The sequence below is a fragment of the Micromys minutus genome (genome assembly GCF_963924665.1).
Source record: "Micromys minutus genome assembly, chromosome: 4".
Classification (NCBI taxonomy): Eukaryota; Metazoa; Chordata; class Mammalia; order Rodentia; family Muridae; genus Micromys; species Micromys minutus.
In genome coordinates, this window is record NC_137973.1 from 60,194,685 (window position 1) to 60,208,858 (window position 14,174).

General features: G+C 42.4%; 1 protein-coding gene and 1 pseudogene across 8 annotated transcripts in view; one reads left to right on the plus strand and one right to left on the minus strand.

Annotated features, from left to right (window-relative positions):
- Window positions 1-13,845, minus strand: part of ANK2 (ankyrin 2) — a 539,079-nt gene extending 525,234 nt beyond the window's left edge. For 5 of the 7 annotated variants that reach the window (XM_080915858.1, XM_080915860.1, XM_080915855.1 and 2 more), the window contains exon 1: window positions 13,526-13,844. In XM_080915858.1, the coding sequence (XP_080771984.1) occupies window positions 13,526-13,597 (72 nt within the window). In that variant the 5' untranslated portion in view covers window positions 13,598-13,844. Of the gene's footprint in view, window positions 1-13,525 lie in introns of all 7 variants that reach the window. The other 2 variants (XM_080915859.1, XM_080915857.1) reach the window with 1 other exon arrangement.
- On the plus strand, window positions 1,827-2,305 carry LOC308419576 (transcription factor BTF3-like; annotated as a pseudogene). Its single transcript has one exon. The product of its transcript is annotated as a transcription factor BTF3-like (transcript).
- Window positions 13,846-14,174: the final 329 nt, after the last annotated feature.

The following is a 14,174-nucleotide window of genomic DNA, read 5'->3' on the forward strand; positions in this document are numbered from 1 at the left end:
ACCCTAACCCAGACAGCTGTATTTGCAGCCTGGAAAAAAAATCCAGAAATGATCCCCATAGATCATTTAGAACAGCTAAGCTGGGCAGTGGTGACTCACACCTTTGACCCCAGCACTCAGGAGGCAAAGACAAGATTTCTGGGTTCCAGGCCTGCCAGGACAGTCAGGGCTACACTGAGAATCGGTGTCTCAAAACAAACAAACAAAACCCTATATACTTGCTCTTAACCCCAGCCATAGCTTATCAATCACCAAGGCCAAGTACATCTATGTTCAAGACAAAAGAATACGAGAAGCCCCAGGTTCAATCCTCAGCATAGCAAATAGTAACTAAATAAATCGTATGAAGAGGCTGGTTAGACTCATATTATCCTCAGCTGATTAAGCAGATATATAACAAAAGATTTTCATAGAAAATTGGCAGAAGTGAAACACCCCAGAAATCAAAGAATAACCCCATACTTTAAATGTAATCGCATGGACACAAATAGGATTAACAGATAAAAGATCTGCGATGTCGTCAAGTGTGAAATACTGATATAGTTTGCGTGATGCTGTGGGTTCAATTCCTAGCACTGAGAAAGAAAAAAGAAAAAAAAACTGACATAAAAATAATAATAAATAATAATGGCCCTAAGACAAGGAAGTATACAAACCTCAGCATAGGTAGTGTGAGGAATAACAATATGGAATTTGAGTCTTACTAATGAGAAGGCACAGAACTTTGTGCCCAAACCCATTCTGTTATGGCTTTGTTATTTTCTATTAATTCTCTTATTAACATTGGAAACGTTCTGAATTGAAAACGTCTCCCCAAGCATTGTGATAAAACGATAGCTGGGGGCTGGAGTGATGAGCACTAGCCGCTTCTCCAGTGGACCTCAGCTCCTTTCTCAGCATCCACCGGGCACTCACAACCATTTGCAAGTCCAGTTCCAGGTTTTCCAATGTCCACCCCTGGCCTCTGAGGGCCGGAGACATAGACATGATGTACAGATGATATACATGGAAGCAAAGCTCGCAGACACATTAAAAACAAAACTACCTGGGGCTAATGGGATGCTCAAAGGGCGTCCTGCAAGCTGACAGCCTGAATTCAGTCCCAAGACCCTGGCAGGAGAGAGAACAGCCTCTCCACAAAGCTGTCTTCTGACCTAATTCTAGTTTTAGAAACTGAACTCAGGGTTTATCACTCTGCTATAACCCCCAGACAAGCAGAAAACAAAGAATTAGCAAAATATAATGACGCTTTACTGGGAATCGCGAAGCAGAGATCAAAAGTCATCATTGCGTTTATCACCTTGAGTTTTTCACGTTGTGGAACTCAGAGAGGAATGAGTTTAAAGCAGCCTCTGATGCTATGGTGCTCCCAGGAATTATCTACCTCACGACTCTCTCAAAAGACCTACTATACTCTACACATACACACTGCTCTTTTTGTTTTTCTTTTCTTATCTTGTTTTAAGAAGATCTCACTTTGTAGACCAGGCTGGTCTTGAACTCAGGGAGATCTACCTGCTTCTGCCTCCTGAGTGCTGGGATCACATACAGCTCTAGAATACATTTTTATTCCAAAAGCACAATCTAAAGCAGTTCTTCTCAACCTTGGGGATTGAATGCCTTCACAGGAGTTGCCTAAGTCCACTGGAAATATCGAATATTACACTGTGACTCATAACCGTAGCAAAATTACAGTTATAAAGAAGCAGTGAAATCTTGCATTCCCGCGTGTGTATGCCTTATCTCAGCTGGTCTGTCCGAAACCCCCTGATCGTGAACCTTAGTTCCCCTCCCGGCCCCATTTTCACTCTGACAAGATGAAATAAACGATCACGAACCAGGAAAAACTCACCAAACTGCAGGCACAAGTGAGCATTGGTGGGAAAGGAACTGCTCGTAGAAAGAAGACGGTGGTTCACAGAACAGCCACAGCAGACAATAAAAACTGTAGTTCTCCTTAAAGAAGTTAGGGGTAAACAACATCTCTGGTATTGAAGAGGTGAATGTGTTTACAAACCAAGGAACAGTGATCCATTTAAACAACCCTAAAGTTCAGGCATCTCTGGCAGCAAACACCTTCACCATCACAGGCCACACTGAGACAAAGCAGCTGACAGAAATGCTTCCCAGCATCCTAAACCAGCTCGGTGCAGACGGTCAGACTAGTTTAAGGAGACTGGCTGAAGCTCTGCCTGAACCATCTGTGGATGGAAAAGCACCACTTGCTCCTGGAGAGGAGGAAGATGCTGAAGTTCCAGATCTGGTAGAGAATTTTGATGAGGCTTCTAAGAATGAAGCAAACTGAATTGAAGCAACTTCTGAAAAAGGTGACACTTGCAGAAGTCACAGGAGCTGCTATTTTATATCGTGACTGCTTTTATTTTTTTTTATTATGGATCTGATAAAATCTAGATCTCTAACATTTTTAAGCCCAAGCCCCCGGGACACTACAGATCTTTTCAGTTTACACTTATACCAAATTCATTCTTTGTGGCAAATTAAGCTGAAGAAGCCTGGGAATAAAGTTTGGAAAAGGTTAATAAAATTCTTTGCCTAGTTAAAAATAAAATAAAATAAAATAATAAAGTAAAGTAGCTGTGATATAGTTCTTACAGTTGTGGGGGGTGGGGCTACCACAACATGAGAAACTGTATCAAAGGGTTGCAGTATTGGGAAATTTGAGAACCACTAAACTAAAAGGTTGTAGAAGCTGAAATTAGAGTATTTACTCTTCCTATAAAAAAATTTATGAACATTCTTCAATAACTCCTTCAGCTTAAAAAAGCACAGGAAGGTAGGTGTGGCAGTGCATGCCTTCAGAGGCAGGCAGATCCCTGAGTTCAAGTCCAACCTGGTCTACAGAGTATGTTCTAAAACAGCCTGGGCTACACTGAGAAACCTTGTCTCAAAACACCAAAATAAACAAATAAAAAGCACAATAATATTATTTTAAAATTTGTAGTACAGTGAATGACAATTGCTAATCAAAATGTAAGGATCAGGAAAGCCAAATAAAAATTATGTTTTTTATAACATAAATAAATGTGTGTGTCTGTCTGTCTGTCTCTATCTATCTATCTATCTATCTATCTATCTATCTATCATCTATCTACCTATTTATTATTTTGAAGACAAGGTCTCTTGTATTCCAGGTTAATATTTTACTCTATGTTCCCAAGGATGACTTAAAAAAATTTTAGAGATTTATTTTTAATTACATGTAATTTGGTATTTTGCCTGCACATGTGTCAGTGTGAAGGTGTGGGATCCCTAGAACTGGGGTTAAGGAGTGGTAAGCTACCAGTGGGGTGCTGGGAATTGAACTCAGGTCCTCTGGAAGACCATCTAGTGCTCTTTACCAATGAGTGGCCTCTCCAGCCTTGACTTTAAACTTTTGATCCTCCTGCCTCCACCTCAAAAATGCTGGTATTACAAGCATATATGCTGCCACTCCTGGTTTAAATTCTAGAGATGGAAGCCAACGCTCTAGGCACACCAGGCAAGCCCAGGGCCCCAGGCACACCAGGCAAGCACTCTACCTACTGAGCTGCATTTCCAGCCTGTGATGTTTTATTATTGCTAAGTCTTTTAACAGTTCTATATTATCCAAATTTTTATGTGTTTGCTTTCTTGATTTGTTTTGAATTTTTGTTAGAATTTTTTTTGGCAGTGCTCGGGGATTAAAGCCAAGATTGTATGATATATGATAGGTATAGGTAAGAAGTCCGCTATTGAGATACAAGCTTAATTCTATTTGGTTTAATAAGTAATCCCTAAGATTAATTACTAGATTAAAAAATGAATGCTCATGATTTACTGAGACTTACTCAGACAGCAACAGGGGAATCTTACAGCCTAATGTCAGATGTGTCTACCATGCAGGAGAACATCTGGCTCTCCTCCTGTGGGCCTTAGGAAAGTGAAGAAGTGAATATTTATTGAGCGCTTATTATATAAGAATAAAAAGTATTTACAAGAAACAAGCATTAAGCTAAAGGTGTATTATTTAAACTTTAAACAAACCGTATTCAGTGGATACCAATATGACCTCTACTTCCAAAGTGATATTGGATACAGATTGACTAAACTTACAGATTGGCTTGCCTAAAGTTTCAAAACTATTAAGTAGTGAAGATTTGACCCAAGATACTCGCATACCACAGCCTTTACTATCGGACTCTAAACCCAGCAAATGGACAACATTGGGTTTCAGAGTATACATACTGGCCTCATAGGCTGCCCACTACAAACAGGTCCAAGGCTTACCACACCTCTGAGACCAGTTTGACAGGAATCCCATGTCCTGACTCCCAGGAAACAGTTGAAAAAAAGGATATGTGACTGAGTCTCCTGTCTCCTTACTCAGTAGGAAAGGGCATGGTCAGAGAAAACCTATAGTGGGGGGCTGTAGATACAAATGTCTATTAAGCTTAAGAGTAGTACAGCCTAAGTATCAGAAACTTAAAAGCAGACCCATGTTCAGGATCTCTAGCCTATTAAGGAGACAGCACAAATAAAGTGTAGTTCTTGATACTGTGATTCATGAAGATGTGACAAATTATCTCCTACAAAATAATTTTTGACTAGTTCTTGTCGCAATGTCAAATACCAGGCAGAGTCTGGTTTGACACCAGCTTACTTTCTATCAGCTTAGCACCCACTCTCTGTAGTGGGGCATATTTCCAAAGAAGGCTCACACACCATCCCACACGCTGTTCTTGTGATGTGATGTTATTCTCCAACCCTGGTGTGTATCAAATACTCATCTCTGGATCCTTCTCCTTGAATCTAGGTGAATCTGGACCGCCTTGACCAACAGGATACAGCAAATGGACCTCAGGCGGTTCCAGACCTACATTATAAAGATGCTTTTCACTTCTGCAAAAATGTCCCAGAACTCTTACACTTCACACTCTGTCACCACGCTGTGGGAGCTACATGTCAATGTGGAGAAGATTCACCCAGTGCATGCAGTGAGGAGCTGGGTGCGAGCTCGTCTGACCCCTAGTCATGGTTCTAGAAGACTGAATAAAACAGGGATGAACAAGTCTGGGGCTAAAGTCTGTATTGAAAAGACTAATATTTTGCTCATTGTAGGTTTGTAAAAATTCATTTTTGTTTAGAGACACTGCGTTATAACACTACTTACCTTGTTTGCTGACTTCTTTTGTCCTTGGACCTGGCACTGCACATTAGCCACCCTGTTGCTCTTGGAGACAGCAGAGGAGGCTCCTGCCACCCAAACACCTATGTCTGAGTCTTGGCTCTTGTCATTTGCTTGCACGACATAAGGCGATTATTTAATCTAGTTATGCCTTCCTCACCCCATCAGTAACGGGGATTATAATTGTACCTGCAGCTTCTCTAGGTGAGGCGGTTAAACTGGGTCGTCACAGAAAGTGCTAGAACAGTGCTACTGTGTAGCTGGTGATCCATCAGGGTCAGCATCATTGTCTATCCTGCAGTGTCTATGCTCAGCCTTGACTGTGACCCCATCCAGCACCAGTGACAAGTGACAGCTTAGACGATTCCTGCCCCAGCTGATGCGTCATCTAGCTGATTCCCCAGTCTAACCAGACTGCAGGTTGGTGAGCAAAATGCATGGCTTCTGCTATGTGCCGCCCCTGTGATCGCAGTGATTTGTTATGCAGGAATTGATCAGAAAAACCACTCATAAGTCCCTGAAATCACAGTTACGGCAACCGGCTACTGAACTCAAGGCTGCTGTATATCAATGGTCATGGGTAATTAGTTCCTGACATATAATCTGGCCACATGATAACTACTTATAAGAACATAAAATGCTAATCTTCTGCATAGTTCAGGGAATGAAGTCTAACGTTCCTCCTTATATTTCCCATTAATATTTGGCAAAACCAACTTGGAAGTTTTTTTTTTTTTCTTTTCCAAGCTCCCAACATCCCAGGCTAGCATCTTTATATTGTATAAAATGTTCTATACTTTTTTAAAATAACATCTTAGGACACTTAGTACTATGCATGCATCATGTTGTCTTAGTCTTGTACACAACAATACTAATTGCTTTTTTGGTTTTTTTTTTTGGTTTTGTGTTTTGTTTTTGTTTTCAAGACAGGGTTTCTCTGTCCAGGAACTAGCTCTGTAGACCAGGCTGGCCTCAAACACAGAGATCTGCTTGCCTCTGCCTCCTGAGTCCTGGGATTAAAGGCATGCTTCACCACTGCCTGGTTTGAGGCTTCTTAGTAAGCTAAATATGTACCTACAAAATTACTTAGTAAGCTAAACATGTACAGGTTACCATTGCTGCCATGAAACACCATGAAACCCAAAATTAAGTGGGGGAGGGTTGGGGAGGGGAGGGCATATTTGGCTTATACTTCTACATCTTAGTCTATTACTGTAGGAAGTCAGTACAGGAACTGAAACAGGGCAGGAACCTAGAAGCAGGAGCTGATGCAGAGATTGTGGAGGAGTACTGCTTATGACTTGCTTGTTCAGCTCACTTCCTTATAGAGCCCAGAACTGCCAGCCTCCCGCCCACCATGGACTGAGCCCTCCTTATCAATCACTAATTTAAAAAATGCCCTACAGGTTTGCCTACAGCCCAGTCCTTTGGAGGTGTTTTCTTAATTGAGGTTCCCTCCTCTCAAATAACTTTAGCTTGTGTCAAGTTGACACAAAATGATCCAGCAATCCTATTCCTAGATGAAAAAATATCCAAGAGAAACAACATCTTATACTCACACAAAAATCTATATACAAATATTTAATAGAAACTTCATTCATAATTACCCTAACCTGGACACAACCCAAAATATTCATCTAGTGAATGGCCAGGAATGTGAGACCACACAGTAGATGCAGTTCAGCAACAGCAAGGAATAAAATGTTGACACACGCAATAACTGAGATGGGCTTTACAGGCTGAGTGGAAAAAAATCAATGTCAACTGGATGTATTCCAGGTAGTGCTACTTACCTGACATTCTGGGAAAGGCAAAACTATAAGGTCTGGGGCTTGGGCTTGGGCTATAGCTCAGTGGCTGGGCCCTTGCATGTATCAGATCCTGTGTTCAGTGTCCAGCACTGAAGTAAACACACACACATGTAGAGAGAGAGAGACAGAGACAGAGAGACAGAGACAGAGAGACAGAGACAGAGAGACAGAGAGACACACAGAGAGAACAGAACCCTGGTTAGCAGGTGCCACATGTGGGTGGAGTGCTGGGCCACAGGATTGGCAGACGGAACGTTACAGAGTAGTAGAACTCCGCTGTACCTAGATGGTGATCATTATACATTGAACATTTGTCAAAATGACTTAAACTATATAAAAGAGAATTTTACTATACACAAATTAAAAGCAAAATGTAAAACCTGGCATGGAAACACAGGCCTGTCATCCCAGAACTATGAAAAGGGAGGCAGGAAGATTAATAACTCATGACCATCTAATCTACATAGTAAATTCTAAACCACCCTGGGCTATAACAAGCTCTGTATCTAAAAAACTCAACAATCACAAACAAGATTTTTATAATTTGAAACATAAATTTAAATGGTCATACACTGCTATATTAATTTACTGCCCTTTCTACGCATTCCTTCCTAAAACCCTAGCACTTTGTAGAACATGAAAATTCAAAATATAACATCTTTGATGATGGGACCAAGCACAGGACTTTATATAAAATGCAACTTTGTGTGTGTGTGTGTGTGCAAAATTAATAAAAGAAAAAGAAAATGTTGACATTGAAAATATATTTTAAGGTAAGAAAAGAACCTGCTCGAGAAGATTCCCCATCAGCTCAGATTATTCATAAAACTGACCATTTTTAGGAGAGGGACAGATAGCAGGAAACAATTGGGTAGCCCCCAGGAGAAACAAAATCTAAGTGAGCTTGTCTCTGCTTTTGGCAACGCGGATGCTGGAGAAATCCTCTTTTAGAGATTACAGACATGAAACAAGAATTCCAATGCTTCTCATCTGATGGATTCGAGTCATTCATTTAAAACCCATAGTCAAGTTAAGGCAGCTCAAAAGAGGATTCCGTGAAAATAATTGCAGCAAGCTAGAAGCGCCAAGAGGGCTGGAAGGAGCTCCAACAATTGCCATGATTCTTGGATCAGAAGAGAAAGACAGTAAACCGCGACTGCGAACGGAGCCGAGACCCATTTTCAATCCCCAGGTTGAAACTCTCTGTCTGTGAACTTCAACTCACAGTAGCTTTCCTAAATTCGTACTGTATCATCTCGAAAATGGGAATAACGGTGTCTCCTTCCCAGGAGCACTAAATTACCACAGGACACACAAGAAGAACACCTTTGTGTCCACAAATGAAATGACAGCAATACCCAGAGGCCCTGGAAAACTACTGATCACCAAGGAAGCAGTGACATTACATTTTGTGGCACAAAAAAGTGAGGCCATCTCATTGGTCCTCAAAGACTTGCAGCATCAGTACCATAGAAGTTCTGTCAGCCCATAGGGTGTCTTAGCATATATGGTGTGTAAAGAGGTTCTGATGAAAAATGCAGTTGTTGGGCTGGAGAGATGGCTCAGTGGTTAAGAGCACTGACTGCTCTCCCAGAGGTCCTGAGTTCAAATCCCAGCCACCACATGGTGTCTCACAACCATATGTAATGAGATCTGATGTTCTCTTCTGGTGTGTCTGAGGACAACTACAGTGTACTTATATATAATAAATAAATATATTTTTAAAAAGAAAAATGCAGTTCCAAACTTTTTTAAAAAATTTCTCTGTGCAACCTTGGCTGTCCTGAAACCCATCCTAGAAACCAAGCTGACCTCAAACTAAGAGATCTGCCTGCCTCTGCCTCCCAAATGCTAGAATTAAAGGCCAACTTAAACTATCATTTCTTAAGTCTTTCTTTTATGAGGTTAGAAAAATGAATTAAAAATAAACACAAGGCTCATAACGTGTATGTTCCTGTTCCAAGTCTTTAGGAAGCTGAAACAGAAGGATCACAAGTTCAAAGCTAGCCTAGACAACCAGATCCTATCTTAAAATCATGGGGGCGGGGCTGCTTAGAGGCTAGTTATTAAAATGCTTGACTACCACAAACACGGGGTTTTGGATTTGGTCATCTCATAAAACCAAGTATGGTGACATGGTGACACATTTCTAGAATCCCAGTACTGGAAGAAGAGGCAGCAGGAAGCGAAACTCAAGACTGTCTTCAGCTGGAAACCAAGTGGGAACCTGGCCTGGGATACAGCAGACCCCGTCTTAATGTAAAGCATGGGTTGGGGGTGGAAACATAGCTCACTTACAGTGTTGCTTAGCAGGGCGAGGCCGTGGTGTCATTCCTCAGTACCATAAGGAAATAAATACACAGTCAAAGAAACTCGTAAGGGAACACAAGCTGACATCCAGGATACCTGTCTGTCTGGTTTGACTTAGGAATTTGGAAAGATCAGAGAACACTTCTGAACTTTATTATGAAAATAAAGTGAGAGGCTTTTGTTTGTTTATTTAAAGTTGTTGTTGGTGGTGGTGGTGGTGGCCGTGGTGTGTGTGTGTGTGTGTGTTTAAATGGAAAGTCTAAACTTGGAAGCCAGAAGCCATCCTCACTGGCTCACTTGTGGTACCTTAGGCTCCCTCCTCATTTTGTTACTGTTACATCTACTTTCTTACTGGCATGGTAAAGCAGCATGTTGATATGGGTTTGTTGTTGTTGTTGTTGTTGTTTGGGGGGGTTGTTTTTTGTTTGTTTGTTTGTTTGTTTTGGTTTTGGTTTTCTCTCCTCTAAGGGGCATTCAGTAAAGACAAAACAAAGCTGAAGGTCACCTTCCCTTGACTCTCATTTTTAGAAACGCATATTTTTAACCACTTTATACAAAGATACTTAAGTGCATCAGATATTATTAGAACATGATGTTGTATCATGTTCTAAAAGTTCTAAAAACAAACAAACAAACAAACAAACCAAACCCTCAGTCCAAAGCTACTCCATTGTTCAGCCAGTGTAAGCACTCGCTCTGAAGGCCTGTTGGCCTGAGTTTAATCCTCACAAGTGATTGTACTGTATTATAACTGATTATAACTGTACATACATGTACATCAGGGTATGTATGTCCACACTTACGCTATGTATATGCACAAGCATAAACACACACACACACATCAATAATAAAACAATCTCTTACTTGAAAAATCAAGTTGTAAAAATAGCATTTGATAAAATTCCAACAGTATATCAAATTACCAAAGAGTTAAACAAGAGCATAGTTATAGCAAGTGATAAAAAATTAATTCAGCCATACACTGGTGTTTATATCTATGCAAACGTGGGTATTGTTTAAGCTTGTTACTAAAGAAAGGATCAAAACCGAATACTGAAAAATATCCATGTAATCAAAATTTGAAGAGGATCCCATAGACCATTCAAAATTCCAGTGCTGATGCTTTTATCATAAAATGTAAGAATCCATATTGACTTATAAGAAATGGTTTTGCCTTCTTTCATTTCGTGTGTTTTCTTCCTTTTGAGTAAGGCCTTGCTATCTAGTTCTGGTTGACCTTGAACTCAAGACAGTCTTCCTGACTGGTCCTCTAGGGGCTAGCATTCCAGCCGTGTGTTCCCATCCCCAGCTTGTCTTCTTCACCTCCCTACCTTAGGATACAAACATCATTTTGCGGCATGTTTGGTGTCTTGTTCAGGATTTCTATTCCTGCACAAACATCATGACCAAGAAGCAAGTTGGGGAGGAAGGGGATTATTGGCTTACACTTCCACATTGCTGGGACACTTGGTCACTCGCCCTGGAATCAGGAGCATGTGGAGTTCAAGTGCATCCTCCATATATAGCAAGTTGGAGGCTTGTGAAATGCTATCTTCAACAAAACCAAGGAGAATAAAGTAGAGCCTGGGCAATATGCTCAAAACACAACAGAAGAATTTCTCTACTGTAGAAAAGGAGAAAAACTGAATGCGTATATAGTGAGTAAGTGAATTTCAACATAACACATTTTCTTTCTTTGTTTTGCTTTGAGACAGATTGTCTTTAAGTATAAAATCTTTCTGGCTATTCTCGAATTCAATTTGTAGGTCCTTAAACTCAGAGATCCTCCTGCCTCTGCCTCCAGAGTGCTGGGATTAGCATCAAGAACCATTGCTGGACAGGATAGCATAGTTTCACTCAAATTACTAATGGAATATACTAATTTACCAATTGTATTTGCTACATATTAATCAGAACCTTTCTAAAATATTTTTATTTCTGAATTTTCATTACATATTAAGATTATGATTAATGTGTTTATTGCTAGAAGCCATCTATTGTGCTTAATTACAACTCTGACTCCTTTGGACTTCTGCGTTTTTAATTATACTTTTCTCCCAACATGATTCAGAAAGAAGAAGAGGGTTCATATTTTAAGCCAATGAAACCCAGACTCCACAGGAAGAATAAAGGACATAAAGAAACATGTCCCGGAAGCGGTGGCACAGTTACAAGACAGTGTGACTGGGGTGTATGACAGCTCACCATGCAGCTGGATCTTAGAGTCACAGCTTCTGTTTTGCCGTTTCTAATTTGGTTAGAATCTCTTGCAGACAAACAAAGGAGATTCTGCTCTGCAGCCAAAGGCTTCAGTACTTCTGTTCTACCGGACTTGATAAGTCAGACAGAGGGCAATGACCAATCTGGGCAACCCATTTCTACATCCTATGCAAATTAATGCACCATTCACCGAAGAAGAGTACTGGGAGGTCAAAAAGCGAAAGCCTGCACAGAGGACATCAATTGGTAACTGTGGTGTTACAGCATTATGTCATGTTACACAGCTTCTAATGAGGTCTTCTCCGTGAAGTACCCACTTTACGAAACAGCAGTGACCTTTCAGGCTAATTTTTCCAAGTAACTATTTTCATCCCTAGTATATCTAAGGTCAGTAAAAGTGTTCTAAATATAGAATAAGGCCTCACAGAAATGTTTGTGTATGCTTATATTGTATTTAAATTAGTACATTTAACATTTTACTTCCTAAATATCTGTACCTAAGTGCTACACACACATATTGACAAATGTAGCCAATACAGTTAATTAAAATGAGTTTTTGCTTAGCATGCAACTTCTCTTACTTGGCAAGCAGTATCATCATATTTATCCTTATGTGCATAACTATTTCTAAACCAGATTTAATACTTGTCCTCACAATTCTGAAGGAAAAAAATAACTTCAAGAACAATATAAAATATACTGTCACAAATCCTGGCCCCATAAGGATTTCAAACCCTAACAATTCCTTCGGAAACAGACTGTCATAAAAAGAAGTTCTCATTAATTTGTTGGTACTGTATTTAAAATCCCCACTAAAAGAGCATACCATAATACATCTACCTAGAGATAGTAGGGGTCAAATGAGACAAAGACATTGTTAAGTGTTAACCGGTTTTTATTATCATCCATTCATAAATTATGGAGTTCTGAGTGTTCTTCAAAAAGTTCACACTGCTAGGAAAGACACCATTGCCTTCTGTGGGTAATTACCTTTCTGCCAGATAGTAATCATAAACATTCACTCTTTCTAAATAATAACTCTGTTCTCTCTGGTCAAGAAGTTCCTTCCTTGCCATTAGCAAATCACATCTCAGAATAGTACATCACATCTGAACAGGCAATCTACCACTGTGATGATCTAAATGCTAAGGGTGGAGGTCCTGGCTGGCTATAGCAGCAGGTGCAGAGAAAAGGCCTAGCTATGAAATCTCAGATCACTAGTGAATGAATACTAGGCTCCCACCCCACCCCTGCCAGCCCCCACACACCTTATTTTTACATATAGAGTCTTATTATGTGGCCCCAGTTGTCCTGGAATTTGCTATATAGACCAGGCTGACCTCGAACTCACATGGATTCTCCAGCCTCAGTCCCTGGAGTGCCATGCCGGACCACTCCTCCCGTTTAAAATTATTAACATAGACATAACATAGAAAACAGGACTTATTCAACCAGCCAGACAAGTGGGCAAGCCGGTCTTGCGGTGCTAAAGTGCTGGGCAAACCCGTGTGAGTATAGACCCAGGGCAAGCATGAGCTACATGACTGCAATTGTTGGGGTAGCCTTGTTGAAAGTTGAAGTCCCTTCTCTCCTCTGGGTGAGAAGCCAACGTTTGCAGCCACCCCTGGCAAAAGTCCTAAGGGAACTCCATTCATGGGTACAGCCCCATCCTAGCACCCTGAGTGGCTTCTAATGGTATAGCTCTGCAGTGGGTCACGTGACAGCTGGGTGTGTGCCTCCGTGCTGCGCAGAGAGATCAGTTTGCGGGTGTGCCAGAGTGTGTACGGACAGAAGTTACACGCCCAGTTTAGAAAGGCTCGCGCGTGGGGAGGGGTGAGGGGGCGTGAGTGCAAAGCGGACCGTGAAAAAAAGCGGTTTCAAGAATACTGGGCCAGGCGAAGTGCTCAGGCTCGCACGAGTAGGTCCCCTGTGGGCCAGCCCCTGTACCCTGAGGTCGATGTCCCGGTCCTTGGGGGCGGCGAGGACATAGTGGGCGTCCCCCCCTTCACCCAGCACCCACCTGACGTATCCGCGGTGGGTTCTGCGGGGTGCAAGCCCCTCCCTCCGGGCCAGGGGAAGTGGGAGAAGCCATGTCCACGCTCTCGAAACTCCTTCCCTCGGTCAAGTCCGGCCGTCCCGCGTGTCCTCGTCTCTTCCGCTCCGGGCCTGCGGCGTTCGGGCTCACCCGGGGACCCCGGTGCTCCTAGGCGACCGCAGTAGGTCGGCCGTGATTGCGATCGCCCGTGGGAGACTGCCCAAGCCCACCTACCTCCGCGAGGGGTGCCGTGGGGCCATGGCACGCCGGGTGGGCTGAGGGCTGGGCCGGCGACACGCGCTAAGCGACTGCTGCTGGTGGCGCGGGCAGAAAGAGGAGGGCTCCTTCCCTCGCCGCGCGCCGGGAGAGCGATGAGCTCATGGACAGCTCCCAGAAATATGTCTATATGCACCACTGCCTGCCGGAGCTGGCGAGGTGGGTGGGGATAAGAAGCTCAGCGGCGCTCCCGCAGCCCGGGAGACGTCCCCGGGGACGCCTGGCTGCTGCTCCGCCCTGCCCCGCGCGGGCCCGCTCGGCTCCCATTCACTCTCTCGCCCGCTACACGCCAGATCTCCTGTCCGCGTGGGCGAGCCGCCCACCCACCTCTAGCGCACGCATTCTTTGTCCTTCCAAC